This window comes from Bidens hawaiensis, unplaced genomic scaffold, assembly GCF_021521415.1.
Source record: "Bidens hawaiensis isolate Kalapana, Puna unplaced genomic scaffold, B.hawaiensis_p1.1 tig00000512_1, whole genome shotgun sequence".
NCBI classification, from domain to species: Eukaryota; Viridiplantae; Streptophyta; class Magnoliopsida; order Asterales; family Asteraceae; genus Bidens; species Bidens hawaiensis.
Genome location: NW_027491033.1, coordinates 4,351,789 through 4,365,630, shown reverse-complemented (window position 1 = coordinate 4,365,630; position 13,842 = coordinate 4,351,789). Strand labels below are relative to the sequence as shown.

Below are 13,842 nucleotides of genomic sequence, written 5' to 3'. Positions count from 1 at the left end.
TAAAAATCCGTCGTGCCTTCAGGCGGGGTGAGCAAAACTGGGTTTTACCGGGAACGCCAAGCCAAACTTGGACGCCAGCGTGGATCCCGATCATGTCAATATAGCTGGCCTGAGTGGGGTGGTGGGGAGCGACTTGGTCACGCAACAAGCTTAACTGTGAAAGTCACGGTTTGAAAAAAAAATAATATGGAAATTAGAATCATATAACATGATATTATGCCCCGAACTATGTGTGTTGTCGCGCATTAATAGGATTATATGTGTGTATAGCGTGACATGTATAAAAGTTTTAAAATTAATTTTATTTAAAATCAAGCTATTTTTTAAATTCATTATTATTATTCTCTTATATGTATAAAGGGTTATCGTTTTTTCACCCGTTACACGACTGACCACACTTTTTTTGTTGCCACCCATTACACGACCGACCCGTTCAATTTTTGTTGCCAACTTTGTCAACCGAAAACACACATGTATGATATAGATGAACAAAACACCAAAAACTAAACCAAATTATATAATAGTTTAGAAATAGCACGTCTTGGAATGCGAATGTAGAGAAGGCTTCCATTAGGGTTACCAAATCACATGACTTTGTTGGAAAGGTGAAATGCTATTTATGCTAGCCACCTTGAGTGATGCACCGAAGAATTTAAAAGGTAGATGTACTTTTATAATAAATTTGAAAGACTCTCGTTAGGGTTGTCAAGTCCCATAATTTTTTGAAAAGTTAGAATGACAAGATACGCTAGCCACGTCAAAGTCATAATTGCAAAGACACGGGGTCGTGGCATTTATAAATCATGTAGGGCCACCAACCATCTGACTTGTTGTCGGCCCATCCCACAAATTCACAAATGGAGAATAGTAAGCAACAAAAACATGTATAATTTGAAGAACATCAACTTAAACTACACGTAACTGACTACATTTCACATGAAGCATAACTACATAAATAAAATTATCAATGGCAATGATGCAATAATAACAAAAGTTGTAAATCAAAGCATCGATGGCTTACAATTAGCTCAACACAGCGAAATAATCCTCCCGTCAAGAAGCAATTGAAGTCTTTTTAATCAGTTTTATTTTTACTTATGTTGGCCAACAATCACCACCACCACCACCACCATTGCAACCCCCTCAACCATCGCCGCTTGGCCACAAACATAAATATAGCAAACAAACGTATTTTGATACTTTCAATATGACTTTATTTCGACATAAAACATTTTAACCCGAATCAAACTAAAACAGCCCGTTTTAACCCGTCACACCAACTCGCACCCACCTCACGTGTGACTAGCCTGGATGATTACGAGACATTAGTTTTGCTTTGAAACCAAAAAAAACTATGGTTCAATTCAACCTATTTGACTAGGACCTAGTAACGATTTGGTACAAATATAAATAAGAAATTATATACAATTTAGGGTTTAGAAAAATCCCCAATTTTATCACGATCTGATAATTAGTTGCTGAATCAAACCCCAAATTTTACAATTCAGTTGGTGGGTTTGTTGCAAGAAGATTGCTGTGATCCTGTTCTGACAGAAAGCTGTGATTTTTTCGAATTTAAGATACAGATCGAAGGTGGGTTTCAGTTCATATGTTGTTCTGAAGCTTTTGATTCTAAGACAAACAGACAACAATGGCCAGATGGTCTGGTGGTCTCAGATGCTTACTTGTTCTAGCTGCAATGGCATTCATCTATATACAGGTGCTTCAATTTAACCTAGTTGTTACTTTTATTTTCATTTATTGTGTGTTGTTGTTTTATTAGCTTATAAAAAGTCTTGATTTTGATTGTATTTGAAACCAGGTGAGGCTGTTCAAGGCACAATCTGAGTATGCTGAAAAGATTTCAGCTGCTGTGAGTAGTTACTTCATCATATACTCTTTCTTTCCCTATGTGCTCTAAATTTTATTTAGTTTTGCCTAGGGGTGACCTTTAATCCAACCGAATTGACCGAATAACGGTTATCGGTTATTTTCTGTACACTAGGTTATCGGAAATTAACCGGACCGGACCGAACCGACTCATTAATATTTTGTATATATTTCTAGCTTTTATATCTCCATTTTACGTATTTCGTGTATTTATACATTCATTTCATGTATTTAGGCATCCATTTCATGTAATTCTAAGTAAATAGTTTAGCCCAAATTTGGTTTGGTTATTAACCGGAACCCGAAAAAATAACCGAATAAACCGAATCAATTAACAGAAAAGCGATTAGTTAATTTGGTTGAGGCTATTAACCTACCGTGCTCACTCCTAGAACTTTTGCCTGTATTCACATAATGTTTCTCTATATGATATAGAGATGGTTGTAAAAAAATTATGCATGAGTGTTTATTGATTATAACAGGTTGAAGGGGAAAACCATTGTACGAGTCAGATGCGGTTATTAATTGATCAGATTAGTATGCAGAAACAAAGGGTTGTGTCTTTGGAGGGTAAGTGACATATTTTGATGTAATTATGGTGGTAAATACTGTATTATTGTTATTATTATAAATTAGTTGTTCACTTGTTATTTTGTTACTTGTATTTCAGAAACATTGAAACACAAACAAGAAGAGTGTGAACAATTGAGGTCACTTGTTCAAAGTCTTGAAAGTACATTCATACCTCTATTATACATGTGTGTGTGTGTGTGTGTATGTATGTAAATTGTCATTGTAGCCATTTTCTGCTATTCTTACTGTTTACTTGCACTATATGAACCTGACCTTTTATGTTCACAATATTTGTAGGAAAAGGTGTGAAAAACTTGTTTCAACAAAATCAGGTTAGAATAAAGTTACTTAATAATGTATTCCTTTGATGAAAAATTAATTCTCTTATATATTGAATGAGTTTTATACTTTATTTGTAGGTGCCAGTGGCAGCAGTTGTGATTATGGCTTGCAACCGTGCTGACTATCTTGAAAGAACTATCAAATCTATCCTTAAGTATGTTTTCCTAATTGATTGTTATATGAAAAGTAATACAAATGTTAAACATAATGTAAGGGTAAAATTGTTATTTGGAAAATCTACCGTCCATTTTAGGAACTATACAGTCGTGCATGTTTCAAATTAGTAACTTTAGACATCCCAAAGGTCCATTTACGAAACTTATTTCTTTGTTAATTTCAGATATCATGCTTCTACTTCATCAAAGTTTCCTGTTTTTGTATCCCAGGTATATATTATTTGTTGACTATGTTACCTTTAATTACCAAAAATACCCTCTAAATGTTTACTTTTTCAGGACGCGTCAAATTCTGATGTTAGAGCAAAGGCTACAAGTTACAAGCAGTTGACCTACATGCAGGTATATTCTTTTGTTGCATGTTTGTGTTTGTTTGTTCAACTTTAATCCAACAAACGATCAAACACGAGCAATTCAACGAATGATGTTTTCTCGTTTGTGTTCGCCCGCTAAGAAAATGAACGTGTCCGTGTTCGTTTATGTTGGTTGGTTAACAGTATAAATGTAAAGTTCACCAACGTAAACGAGCAAACGTAACTGAACATAGATGAACGAAGATGACTTAACTAAAACCAGTTATATGCAAATGCGAACGGTCACTGGGCGTTCAGTTCGTTTACAAGCCTACATATTTTTCAAATTACCAATTAACTAAATAAGAACATAATTAACTTTAGTTTGTTGCAGCACTTGGATTATGAACCTGTTCATACCGAAAGGCCCGGGGAGCTAATTGCATATTACAAAATTGCCCGTAAGTGATACAATTTGACTAATGTTTATATTTGTTCAATTGCTTAACTACCACATTTTCAGGCCATTACAAGTGGGCACTTGATCAATTGTTCTACAAACATAACTTTAATCGGGTCATCATACTTGAAGGTACAATCACCCCACTTTTGAATGTATACCGCTTTTATTATGAGGTTCATAAAGTCATATATTTCCTAATTGTATGCAGATGATATGGAGATTTCTCCCGACTTCTTTTCTTATTTTGAGGCTGGAGCAGATCTCCTTGATAAAGATAAGTAAGTCTTTGGTATGAAATGAAATGACACACACACACACACACACACACAAAGTTAAATAATTACTCAATATATATAACTAATTGTGCAACTTATAAAAATAGTTTCGCAACCTATGTTTGTTTAATAATTACGCCCATATATAATTACGCGCAACACATACAAGTCAACCTCTTGTTATTAAAAGTGTAGATGACTATACTAAATTTAAAGAGAATAAAATGCTCAATTTTATTGTGTGTTATATGTGTTTATTATATAGGTGAACTTGAAAAAAGTTAACAATGGTAGGTTGTTCCAGCTTTACCCCTCCAGACTTTAATGCGTCAAAAAATTAACTTTCATGCTTGAAAATTGATTCCCTTAATCTCAAACATTGATTCTCTAGATCAATGGTGCATAATCTTCCATACCGCAAAGCCCTTTGTATTTAATATTTTTCCTATACATATGTATTACTTTCCATTCTTTAGAATTTTCTTAAATTTTGTTTCTATTTAAACAATGATAGGTCCATCATGGCCATCTCCTCATGGAATGACAATGGGCAAAAGCAATTTGTGCATGATCCTTGTAAGCCTGAAACACATTTTTTTAATAAAAATAAAAAAGTGAAAAAACTGTAAAAATTGAGTGAATCTTGCAGATGCATTATATCGTTCGGATTTTTTCCCGGGTCTTGGATGGATGCTATCTAAATCGATATGGGATGAACTATCTCCAAAATGGCCGAAAGCATATCCTTTTATACTTATTTTTTAATGATTTAATCTACAAACTAATTTTTGTAATTCTCTTTTATTTCAAAATTTCTTTGACTATTTATTACTTACTGGGATGATTGGCTAAGATTACAAGAAAATCATAAAGGGCGACAGTTTATCCGCCCGGAAATTTGCAGAACGTATAACTTTGGTGAGCATGTAAGTATCACATCTCAACATCATAATTGTTGTTTTTTTTTAGTTAATGTAAAATTATAAATGCGTTTTCAGGGTTCTAGTCTAGGACAGTTTTTCCATCAATACCTTAAACCTATCAGGCTGAATGATGTCACGGTATGTAAAAGTTCACCTTATCATATAATTTATTGTTTATGGTAACTTGTATTAATTGCTGTTTTTCTTTCTTCTAAAAGATTGATTGGAAGTCAAAGAACTTGACCTACTTAATGGAGGTATGAATATCATGACAGTGCTACTTTAATAAGGTAAAAGTTTAAAAGAGTTGGTCAAACTATATTCACGGTAAATGTTTTCGTTGCAGGATAAATTTGTGACACATTTTACAGACATGGTAAAAGGCGCAGATCCTGTTTATGGTAGTGATATCATTCTAAAGGTTAATAATTTAAAAGGAGACGCACGCATACAATATAGCGATCAATCACATTTTGAAGAAATCGCGCGCCAATTTGGCATTTTTGAAGAATGGAAGGTATCACCAATTTGAACATTTATATATTATATATATTATTATTATTATTATTATATATTTTTCTGGTAAGTTGTAATTCATGCCATGTTATGCTATAGGATGGTATTCCAAGAACCGCATACAAGGGTGTAGTTGTATTCCGGTACAATACGAGACGAATATTCCTGGTGGGCCTGGATTCCTTGGAACAACTTGGGATCCAAAACTTTTAGAGGTATACAATCAATCTTTCTAATCTGTCACATTTCCATATTTTGTAAGTTCAAAATTGTTGAGTTTGTACATTCAGGATATTAGTTCTTACACTGGGTTTAGATTATATAGTTTCTGAGATCGTTTTCGACATTCGATGATCTTTGTTCGGTTCAAATTACGTTTGTGACCTATTTAAAAAGTTAGTTAAAACAACTTTAAGACACAATATTTAAAATTCAAAACAAAATAATAATAACAAAAAGAGAATTTTCAAATGTAACAAGGGGAATGTTATTCTCACAACCCCACCATGAACAGCTTGAACCATAATGGCAAAAAAGCCACAGGGGCATTTTGGTCATTCTACCCTATTCCAGTTTTCAAATTTTGTACATCACTCCCAAAAAACCATGGCAGCTGTCACCAGCCCATTTCCATCTCCCTTTATAAATTCACTCATCTCCATTCACCGTAACCCACCACCACCAGGCTCACCCCTTACCAAAATGACCATTCTACCCTTCATCTTCATCTTCATCTTCTTCCTCACAACCTCTGTGTTTTCCACCCCAATCAAAACCCATGATGTAAATGTAAACATAAACACTATCATTAATCCAAAGATTCAAAAATCAGCCTTCACCGATTCAAAAAGATTCGAAGGCTCATCGGAGTTCATCAAACTCCGGTACCACATGGGCCCGGTTCTCTCATCTCCGATCAAAATATACTTAATCTGGTACGGCAAATGGAACCCAAATCAGAAACTTATTATCAAAGACTTCATCCAATCAATATCCACCGTCAACCACCGTGCCGCCGCCACTCCGTCAGTCTCCGACTGGTGGAAAACCGTCACCCTCTACACCGACCAAACCAAAGCCAACATCTCCGGCAGCATCCTAATATCCGGAGAATATTCCGACCGTAAATACTCCCACGGGACCCACCTCACCCGTCTCACCGTCCAAGACGTCATCACCGGAGCCGTCAAGTCAGCTCCGTTTCCGGTGGACCATAAAAACGGAGTTTATTTAATCCTGACGTCGGATGACGTCACGGTCCAGGACTTCTGTCGGGCGGTCTGCGGGTTTCATTACTTTACCTTCCCGTCTAAAGTCGGGTACACGTTGCCTTACGCGTGGGTGGGCAACTCGGGTAAGCAGTGCCCCGAGCAGTGTGCTTACCCGTTTGCGGTACCGGGTTATATGGGGAGTGGCGGGCCGGGTTCACTTAACCCGCTCAACGGGGATGTGGGTGTTGACGGGATGGTTAGTGTGATTGGTCATGAGCTTGCCGAGCTGGCGAGTAACCCGTTGGTGAACGCATGATACGCGGGTGATGACCCGATGATGCCGATGGAGATTGGGGACTTGTGTGAAGGGTTGTATGGACGGGTGGTGGAGGCGGGTATATGGGGCAGGTGATGAAGTTTGGGTCGGGTCGGACTTTTAATATGAATGGGAGAAGGGGTAGGAAGTTTATGGTGCAGTGGATATGGAACCCGGTTTTGAAGGCGTGTAGGGGACCTAATGCTTTGGACTGATTGTACCTTGTGCTTTAGGGGTGGTACGATGTTTTGATTTTGTTTTATTATTTGTTTGTTTTTTTTAAACAAGCTTTTGAAGTAAATAAAACAAAGGAAAGCTTTATTTAAGTTTGAGTCACAAGTACAATAATTACAATTAGACAATTATTATTTTTTGATTACTAATTTGCCGTGCAAAGGGAAGCTCTCATCAATTAAAAAATAAAAAATATCTTTCAAGGAAGCAGATGAAATATCTTTATAGCTCATGTTAAGAGTTTACGAATACAACCAAGAGCGCGTTTGTTTTATGGAATATTTAGAAACGTGATGGAATTGGAATATAAATTTCATGACATGGCGCGTTTATGCAAGATATCATCCCACTTTTGGGGCATTTGTCGCCCAATACGTTTACCCTAATGAAAAACTTTCCATTAATCATGGAATTTAACTTTCCTTTATGGTGTGAAAATTTCCAAAATTCCAATAGTCTTCCACTTTAATCATCCTCATTTATGAAATAAAGTCCATCTAAATCATTGCAAATTCATCCTGTTGATATCACGAAGGTAGATTTCTTTTGAACAGCTAAATGTCCCGGGATTGGGTTTTGTCTTGGAACGGGGTTTGGCCCGATCCCAAATCAGACATGACTTGAAACCCGCCCCAACCAAAACATGACCTGAAACTTGTGCCGATCCACCTTGAATTTGAAGAATTTGAAACTTGTTTTGACCCAAAACCCGTTCCGCGCCAAACAAAATAACTCTTTTACTAACCAGCCCGAACCTGCCCAACTCAACTCGTTTGTCAATCCTAAGGGTAGTTCCATTCTTCATAACCTCCGTAGCAATGGCGAAGGACTCTTAGGGCCAGGGGTGGCCCCGCCCCCCCTGTTTTTTTACGCGGTAGTGTAAATTTACCAGTTTTCGTCCAAAATTTTTTATACGTTGTGTAAATATGCATCTGTTTTCGACCGAAATTTTTTATACGTAGTGTAAAATTTAGCCATTTTCGGCTGAAATTTTTTATAATTTTAGTCGTTTTTACCGAAATTTTATATACGTAGTGTAAAATTTAGCTGTTTTCGCCCGAAATTTTTTATACGTAGTGTATAATTTAGCCGTTTTCACCCTGTAAATTTAGCCGTTTTCGGCCAAAAATTTAAGTCCGCCCCCCTTTGTTTGTGAAATTTTGGTATACATTTTGAGTCCGCCCCCTGGTGCCTTAGTCCAAGCTTCACCACTGCTCCGTAGTCTCCGCACACCTCTAACAACTTAACTATTTATTGTTAACAAATTATACTTTTATTACTTCATGCATAGAGTTTAACATTTACCATAAAATTTTAACCAATCAAGGGCGAATACTACTTTTATACATATATAAATGGATTGTTAAATGCATTAGTACATGTTTGAAAAATTCGAATGGATTGGCGAAACTCCTTATATCACTGTTTACAAATCTAGTTAAAACAACCATACCTGGTATATAATACTCGTTAAGATATCATACTCGTTAAGATATCATTCATAGCAAACCTATTAAGAGGGTAATGCAGGTAATAGATGATAAGATACCGATTTTAAGGAGACTCACAACGTTAAAAGCATATATGGCTAAACGTTGCTACCACATAAACCCGCAGAGCATTTTTTGAACGAAAACACCCCCTTCGTAGTGGGGTGGGGTGCGTTTTTAGGCGTCGAGGAAGCCCAATTACAAATGCCATTGAAAAAATCATGAATCGTATTAGTTCTAAAATATCTTTTAAATCAATAAGTCATCCTAGAATTTAAGAAATCATGTGTCACTCATAAAGTAGTTTCCATTGATATTGATTTTTGGGGTACCAAGAAAAGTTGACAGAAATTGAATGACTTTAAAGTTACAACTTTGCCACTTTACTCAAGTTGGTTGTGTATTTATTGGAAATGATGTCATCTGTTTGGTTCATAAAAACACGACACAGTGTGGTTGCATACATACAAATCTAATGTACTATGCAACATGAAACATTTAAAGGTGACAATTCCAAAACTTAAAACAATTTGGATATTGTTTTTTCAAATATAAAAACAATATTGGGTGCCCTGGTACTAAAGTAGTAGTAATGAATACCCAAAACCAAAAGAGTGGTTTCAAGCCTTGAAAACACCGTTAAAAAGAAAAATATCATGCATAAGTTGTATTTCCTAATGCATAAGACCTACGAAATTGATTTACTTCAGAATGTTTAAACAACGTTTTAATAGTATTTTCTATACTTAAATCACAAAATCAGTAAAAAAGTTTTTACTTACGTGGCGCGCTAGAGTGACTCGTGAGTGCCATTTTGTTGATTCATGGATCATGACCATGAGATATGAGTAGTGGACGTTCTAGTGGTGTATAATGTTTGGACAAAATCTCGACTGTGTCTTATCGGATGGTTATGAATACAAGACTAAAACAAAATTATTCTTCTGTATCTTAGATTGGGGTTGATTACTTTTGTAGAAACCAACAAGTTACCAACAAACTTTAGATGAAATACAATGCCATTTGCGAATATTACTTTCACAATATTCAATGCTATGACTTACTATCTATACTAACTCTCTAGATTTTTTGATAAATAAATTTAGCTTGCAGAAAAAAGACTGGAAGATCTAAACTGGATCAATCCAAAATATTGTTTGATTGTTTTGTTGTTTTCAGCATTTAGGATTTTAGGCAATTCAGAATTTTCGAATCCAAACCTTAGAAACATTAATGAGAACTTAACTACCTGGGCAACAACATTTAGCCATGTGTACACGCCATTGTGGCGCATGAACAATAACGCTTGGGCCTATGTTGCTAACTTTGTATCTGGAAGTGAACTTTGCCTAGATTTTTTTTCCAAAATCAATGATTGACGTTGGTGCATACTGCATAATATAACTTTGTCATTATTGAAGAATATATTGTAAAACTCAGTTGCTATCTTTTTGTCATGTTCAAAATCCGGATCACCGCTTAAAAGATTCCTGGCTACAAATTCTATCATGTGTCATCAGTCATGAGCACTTAATTATTTGAAAATACCAGGCGGTAAAAGACTGGTTGCTCCATGTACAACCATATATGCTTTACTTACAACCAGAAGTTGCGTCTCTCATCATATGCTCTACTCAACGTATGAACCTTTTCATACATCAAGTAAACCTTTTATAATTTCTTCATTCCTATGGTTATTTTTACATATCAATCATCTTACATACCGTAATTTTGACCCAAAATTCTCACTTGGATCGAGTTGATTCAAGTTATGCTGATATGATAAGATAAGATAAGATAAGATAAGATAAGACCAACTAAATATCAGGCGTGTCAAGTAGGTTGAAAGTTGCCAAATATGAGAAAGTAAAATTTTAGAATATGCAATATTCCAATATGAAGAACAGAGATTCTTCATGGAAGCTATACAACATTATTCATATAATTCCAGGTGAACCAACTCACAAGAGAAATATACATATATAGTATAAACTATAGAAAAGTGTAATATTTTGCTCACTGCTCCTTTTTCTCAATCACATAACTTTCAGTCTGTTCTTTCCACAAATCATTTCCCAAATGCTTTTCATAAAATAACACTTCACCGTTAACTTTAACCGCCAATGCAGACATGCTTCGTGTACCATAAGCTCTCTGCATAATATCGTTATTCAGAATCTAATCTCATAGACACCAATTCCATTAACAGATAACAAAATACGGCTGAATACTTTCTTTACCTCTGTGTATACCGTCTTAACAAATATAGAACTCAACTGGTATTCAAACTCTGGAGTGTAAATACCAGGAAGCATGCTGATGTCATCTTTAACCGTATTTACCATCAGCGTATCAACCATCTCCTTAATGGGAATTTCACCTTCACCGTATTGATTTAAAAGATCTTTAAAACCCTGCTTCAATCTTTGAGCCTGAGCGGATAATACAGAAGCACATTAATAAATAATGTTTGTTTATTAATTTGGTCATAAAGAGCGGATAAATGAAAAAAGGACTAAATGTGTTACCTTAGGCCAAGGAGTGTCAAGACTTGCATTTGATAACACATGTACACCGGGTTCAACTGTAGTCATGTAGCATTTATCCCCTTTAAGTCTATTTGTCACATAAACCATATTATTGGATAAAATATCAGCAAGTAGTAAATTAAACCCGTTGTATTGATCCGCTTCATTCGCGACTTCTTCTGCAAACTCCATAGGTTTTTTGTTGCTCTAGCCAATAAAAATACCAAATGCATACAAATTTTATAGTGAAGAACAGTGAGTGTAGGGGTGCAAACGAGCCAGGCCGCTCACGAGCTACTCAAGATCAGCTCGCAAAAAAACTGAACGGAGCCGAGCTTAAACGAGCTCGAGCCGAAGCTTGAGGCTAAAAAGAAGCTTGTTCAATAAATGAGACTGAGCCTCAATTATTGAGCTTGAGCTGGCTCACGAGCCTAATCGAGCTTATTACTTATATAATTTTTTATATATATTAAATATTTATTTATCTAACAATATCATCATATATAAAAATAACTAACTAATATACCTTATGTTACATAAAAAATTAAAACTAAAAAATATACAAAACAAAATTATAAATATATATCAATTATAGCTGTAAAAATCGCACCTAAGCGGCAATTAATCGGTAGTCGGTACCCCCACCGACTAATTGCTATTTGGTTAAAATGGTCTAAAATTGAAAATTTATATATAAAATTTGGGGTGTGTGTGTATTTGAAGAATTACATATAAACTTCCGATCTGATTAATCCCTAGTCGGTCGATACCCCACCTGTGGACTAGCGCCAAGCGAGTTCTACATATAAAAACAAACAAACAGTTGGTGTGCACAAGTTTAAACCTGCAGAAATCGAACAGGGAGATCGCCTCTACTCTTTGCAGCAGCAGATATCGAATTCAATTCACGAACATTGGTGATTAAACCCATTCTTCCGTCTCTGCTTGATGCCAACCACGTTCCTCCGGCGGTCACGTCTCTGCCGCCCAGTATCTGTCCGCCTTCCCACCACGTTAACGTCTGCGTGGGTCTGACATAATAATAATAATACATATCAGGAAGTTAATGCGTTGAGATTGAAGGTGAATTGAGCAGCAGCTCACGTACCGGTCAAGAAATTCATCTCGATTAGATAATAGAACAAGTGGGTAGACGGGATGAGCTTGCCATACAAAGACTGTTATACACATAATAATAATATTAATAATAATAATAATATTGTGACTGCCCGGAGGATATTATTATATAATTTACGGCTTCGTGGGGATTGGGTTTAGCATAGGCCTCTCGGTCAACCGGTAGCTTAATGTTCAAGCCAAGAGGATGAGTCGATGAGAAATGTTATTGTGAGTAACAAAACATCTATATTATACGTCTACTTATATAGTTATATGTCTGGCGGCTGCTCAAACGCCACCCGTTTTCCTTCTTCGTTTCTATTTTTAAAACAGCCGCTGAACCGAGTTTTTTTAAGATGAATGGCAACAGTTCACAGTGATTTTTTACACTTTATGCCTGACTAATCAAGAACGCTATCAAGGATAAAGCTCATCATTGTGGGAAATGTGGAAAACTCCCGAGTCATGTTTCAAAATTAAGATCTCAAACCTTAATCCTTTACCATTGGACCACCACGTTTGCCACATCAGCTAATTTTAGTAAGGTTATGGTTATATGAGTCAATTTGCTATATGAAAAATGTTTTAAGTGATGTGTGGATATTATTATGTTAGTTGTGTACATATAATCTATTATTTTCAAATTAGTTATACGTAAGGCAGTCCCGAGTACCTTTCATTTTTTTTAAAATAAAAATTAGATTTAGTTTTGTATTTTAATTTTTATTATTTTCTTATAAAATAATATTTTGTTCTTCCTGATAAAAAAACAACTACCCACCCCCCTTGTTCATCGATCAATCACCCTCTCCACCCACCAACCCTACCTCCTTTTCATATTCTTATCTGCTTATTAAGATCATACTTATTGTTGCTACAACAAAGATAAGACCATTGATAGTGAATAGACTGGTTAGGCTAAAAGGCTTCAAGGGTTCCGGTTAGCCTAACGCAGGTCGTGGTGTCCCTCTACGTTTGCAAAACGTAGAAGGAGGTTCACTAGTTAGTTGTTTGTTGTTATAGCTCACCGATGATCAAGAACCGTGATGTTTGGAATCGGTTTTAGAATGATGTTCTTGGTGAAGCTATGAAGATATTGAAGTAAGAAATAAATAAGCTTGGAGCATATTTCTCAAAGAAGAAGAGAAGATTAGGGAGATGATGTTATCTGCCCAAATCTGGTGTGTTCTTGTTTGTGACTAAGCATCTCTTATATAGGTGAAGGGATGCAAGCCTTTTAGTCCAGATGTAACTAAACTAGTTAACCTCTTGTTTGCATAGAGAGTTGACCATTGTTAGGCGGGAAGCTTTGGACCACTGGTCCATAGATAAAATAATATTACTTTATCTGAGTATGTCCTTTGCTCAGAGGGGACAAGGATGTGAACAGTGATGTGACGTCGTACTGTAGCACGTGGGTGCTTATTTACATAAGTTTGGGTGGGATTTGAAGCTTTTAACCTTTTAACCCTTTAACCCTTTTAGCGATAATA

At 35.8% G+C, this 13,842-nt stretch overlaps 2 protein-coding genes and 1 pseudogene across 2 annotated transcripts; 2 read left to right on the top strand and 1 right to left on the bottom strand.

Moving 5' to 3' along the window:
- Nucleotides 1-1,309: 1,309 nt before the first annotated feature.
- Nucleotides 1,310-5,754, top strand: LOC143634482 (alpha-1,3-mannosyl-glycoprotein 2-beta-N-acetylglucosaminyltransferase-like). The gene is made up of 18 exons (XM_077102556.1): nucleotides 1,310-1,720; nucleotides 1,823-1,873; nucleotides 2,373-2,460; nucleotides 2,561-2,623; nucleotides 2,761-2,795; nucleotides 2,883-2,959; nucleotides 3,146-3,191; nucleotides 3,261-3,323; nucleotides 3,669-3,735; nucleotides 3,798-3,866; nucleotides 3,946-4,015; nucleotides 4,527-4,588; nucleotides 4,662-4,752; nucleotides 4,845-4,938; nucleotides 5,011-5,073; nucleotides 5,154-5,192; nucleotides 5,282-5,452; nucleotides 5,551-5,754. The coding sequence occupies exons 1-18, from the start codon at nucleotides 1,652-1,654 to the stop codon at nucleotides 5,662-5,664; spliced, it is 1,332 nt and encodes a 443-aa protein (XP_076958671.1). The 5' UTR covers nucleotides 1,310-1,651; the 3' UTR covers nucleotides 5,665-5,754.
- A 171-nt stretch (nucleotides 5,755-5,925) lies between these two features.
- On the top strand, nucleotides 5,926-7,304 carry LOC143634474 (protein EXORDIUM-like 5 pseudogene; annotated as a pseudogene).
- A 3,120-nt stretch (nucleotides 7,305-10,424) lies between these two features.
- LOC143631632 (uncharacterized) lies at nucleotides 10,425-12,421 on the bottom strand. The gene is made up of 5 exons (XM_077100332.1): nucleotides 12,339-12,421; nucleotides 12,075-12,261; nucleotides 11,231-11,437; nucleotides 10,943-11,134; nucleotides 10,425-10,856 (listed from the first exon to the last, which is right to left on the bottom strand). Exons 1-5 carry the CDS (start codon nucleotides 12,419-12,421, stop codon nucleotides 10,719-10,721), a joined length of 807 nt encoding a protein of 268 aa, XP_076956447.1. The 3' UTR covers nucleotides 10,425-10,718.
- Between the last annotated feature and the right edge of the window lie 1,421 nt (nucleotides 12,422-13,842).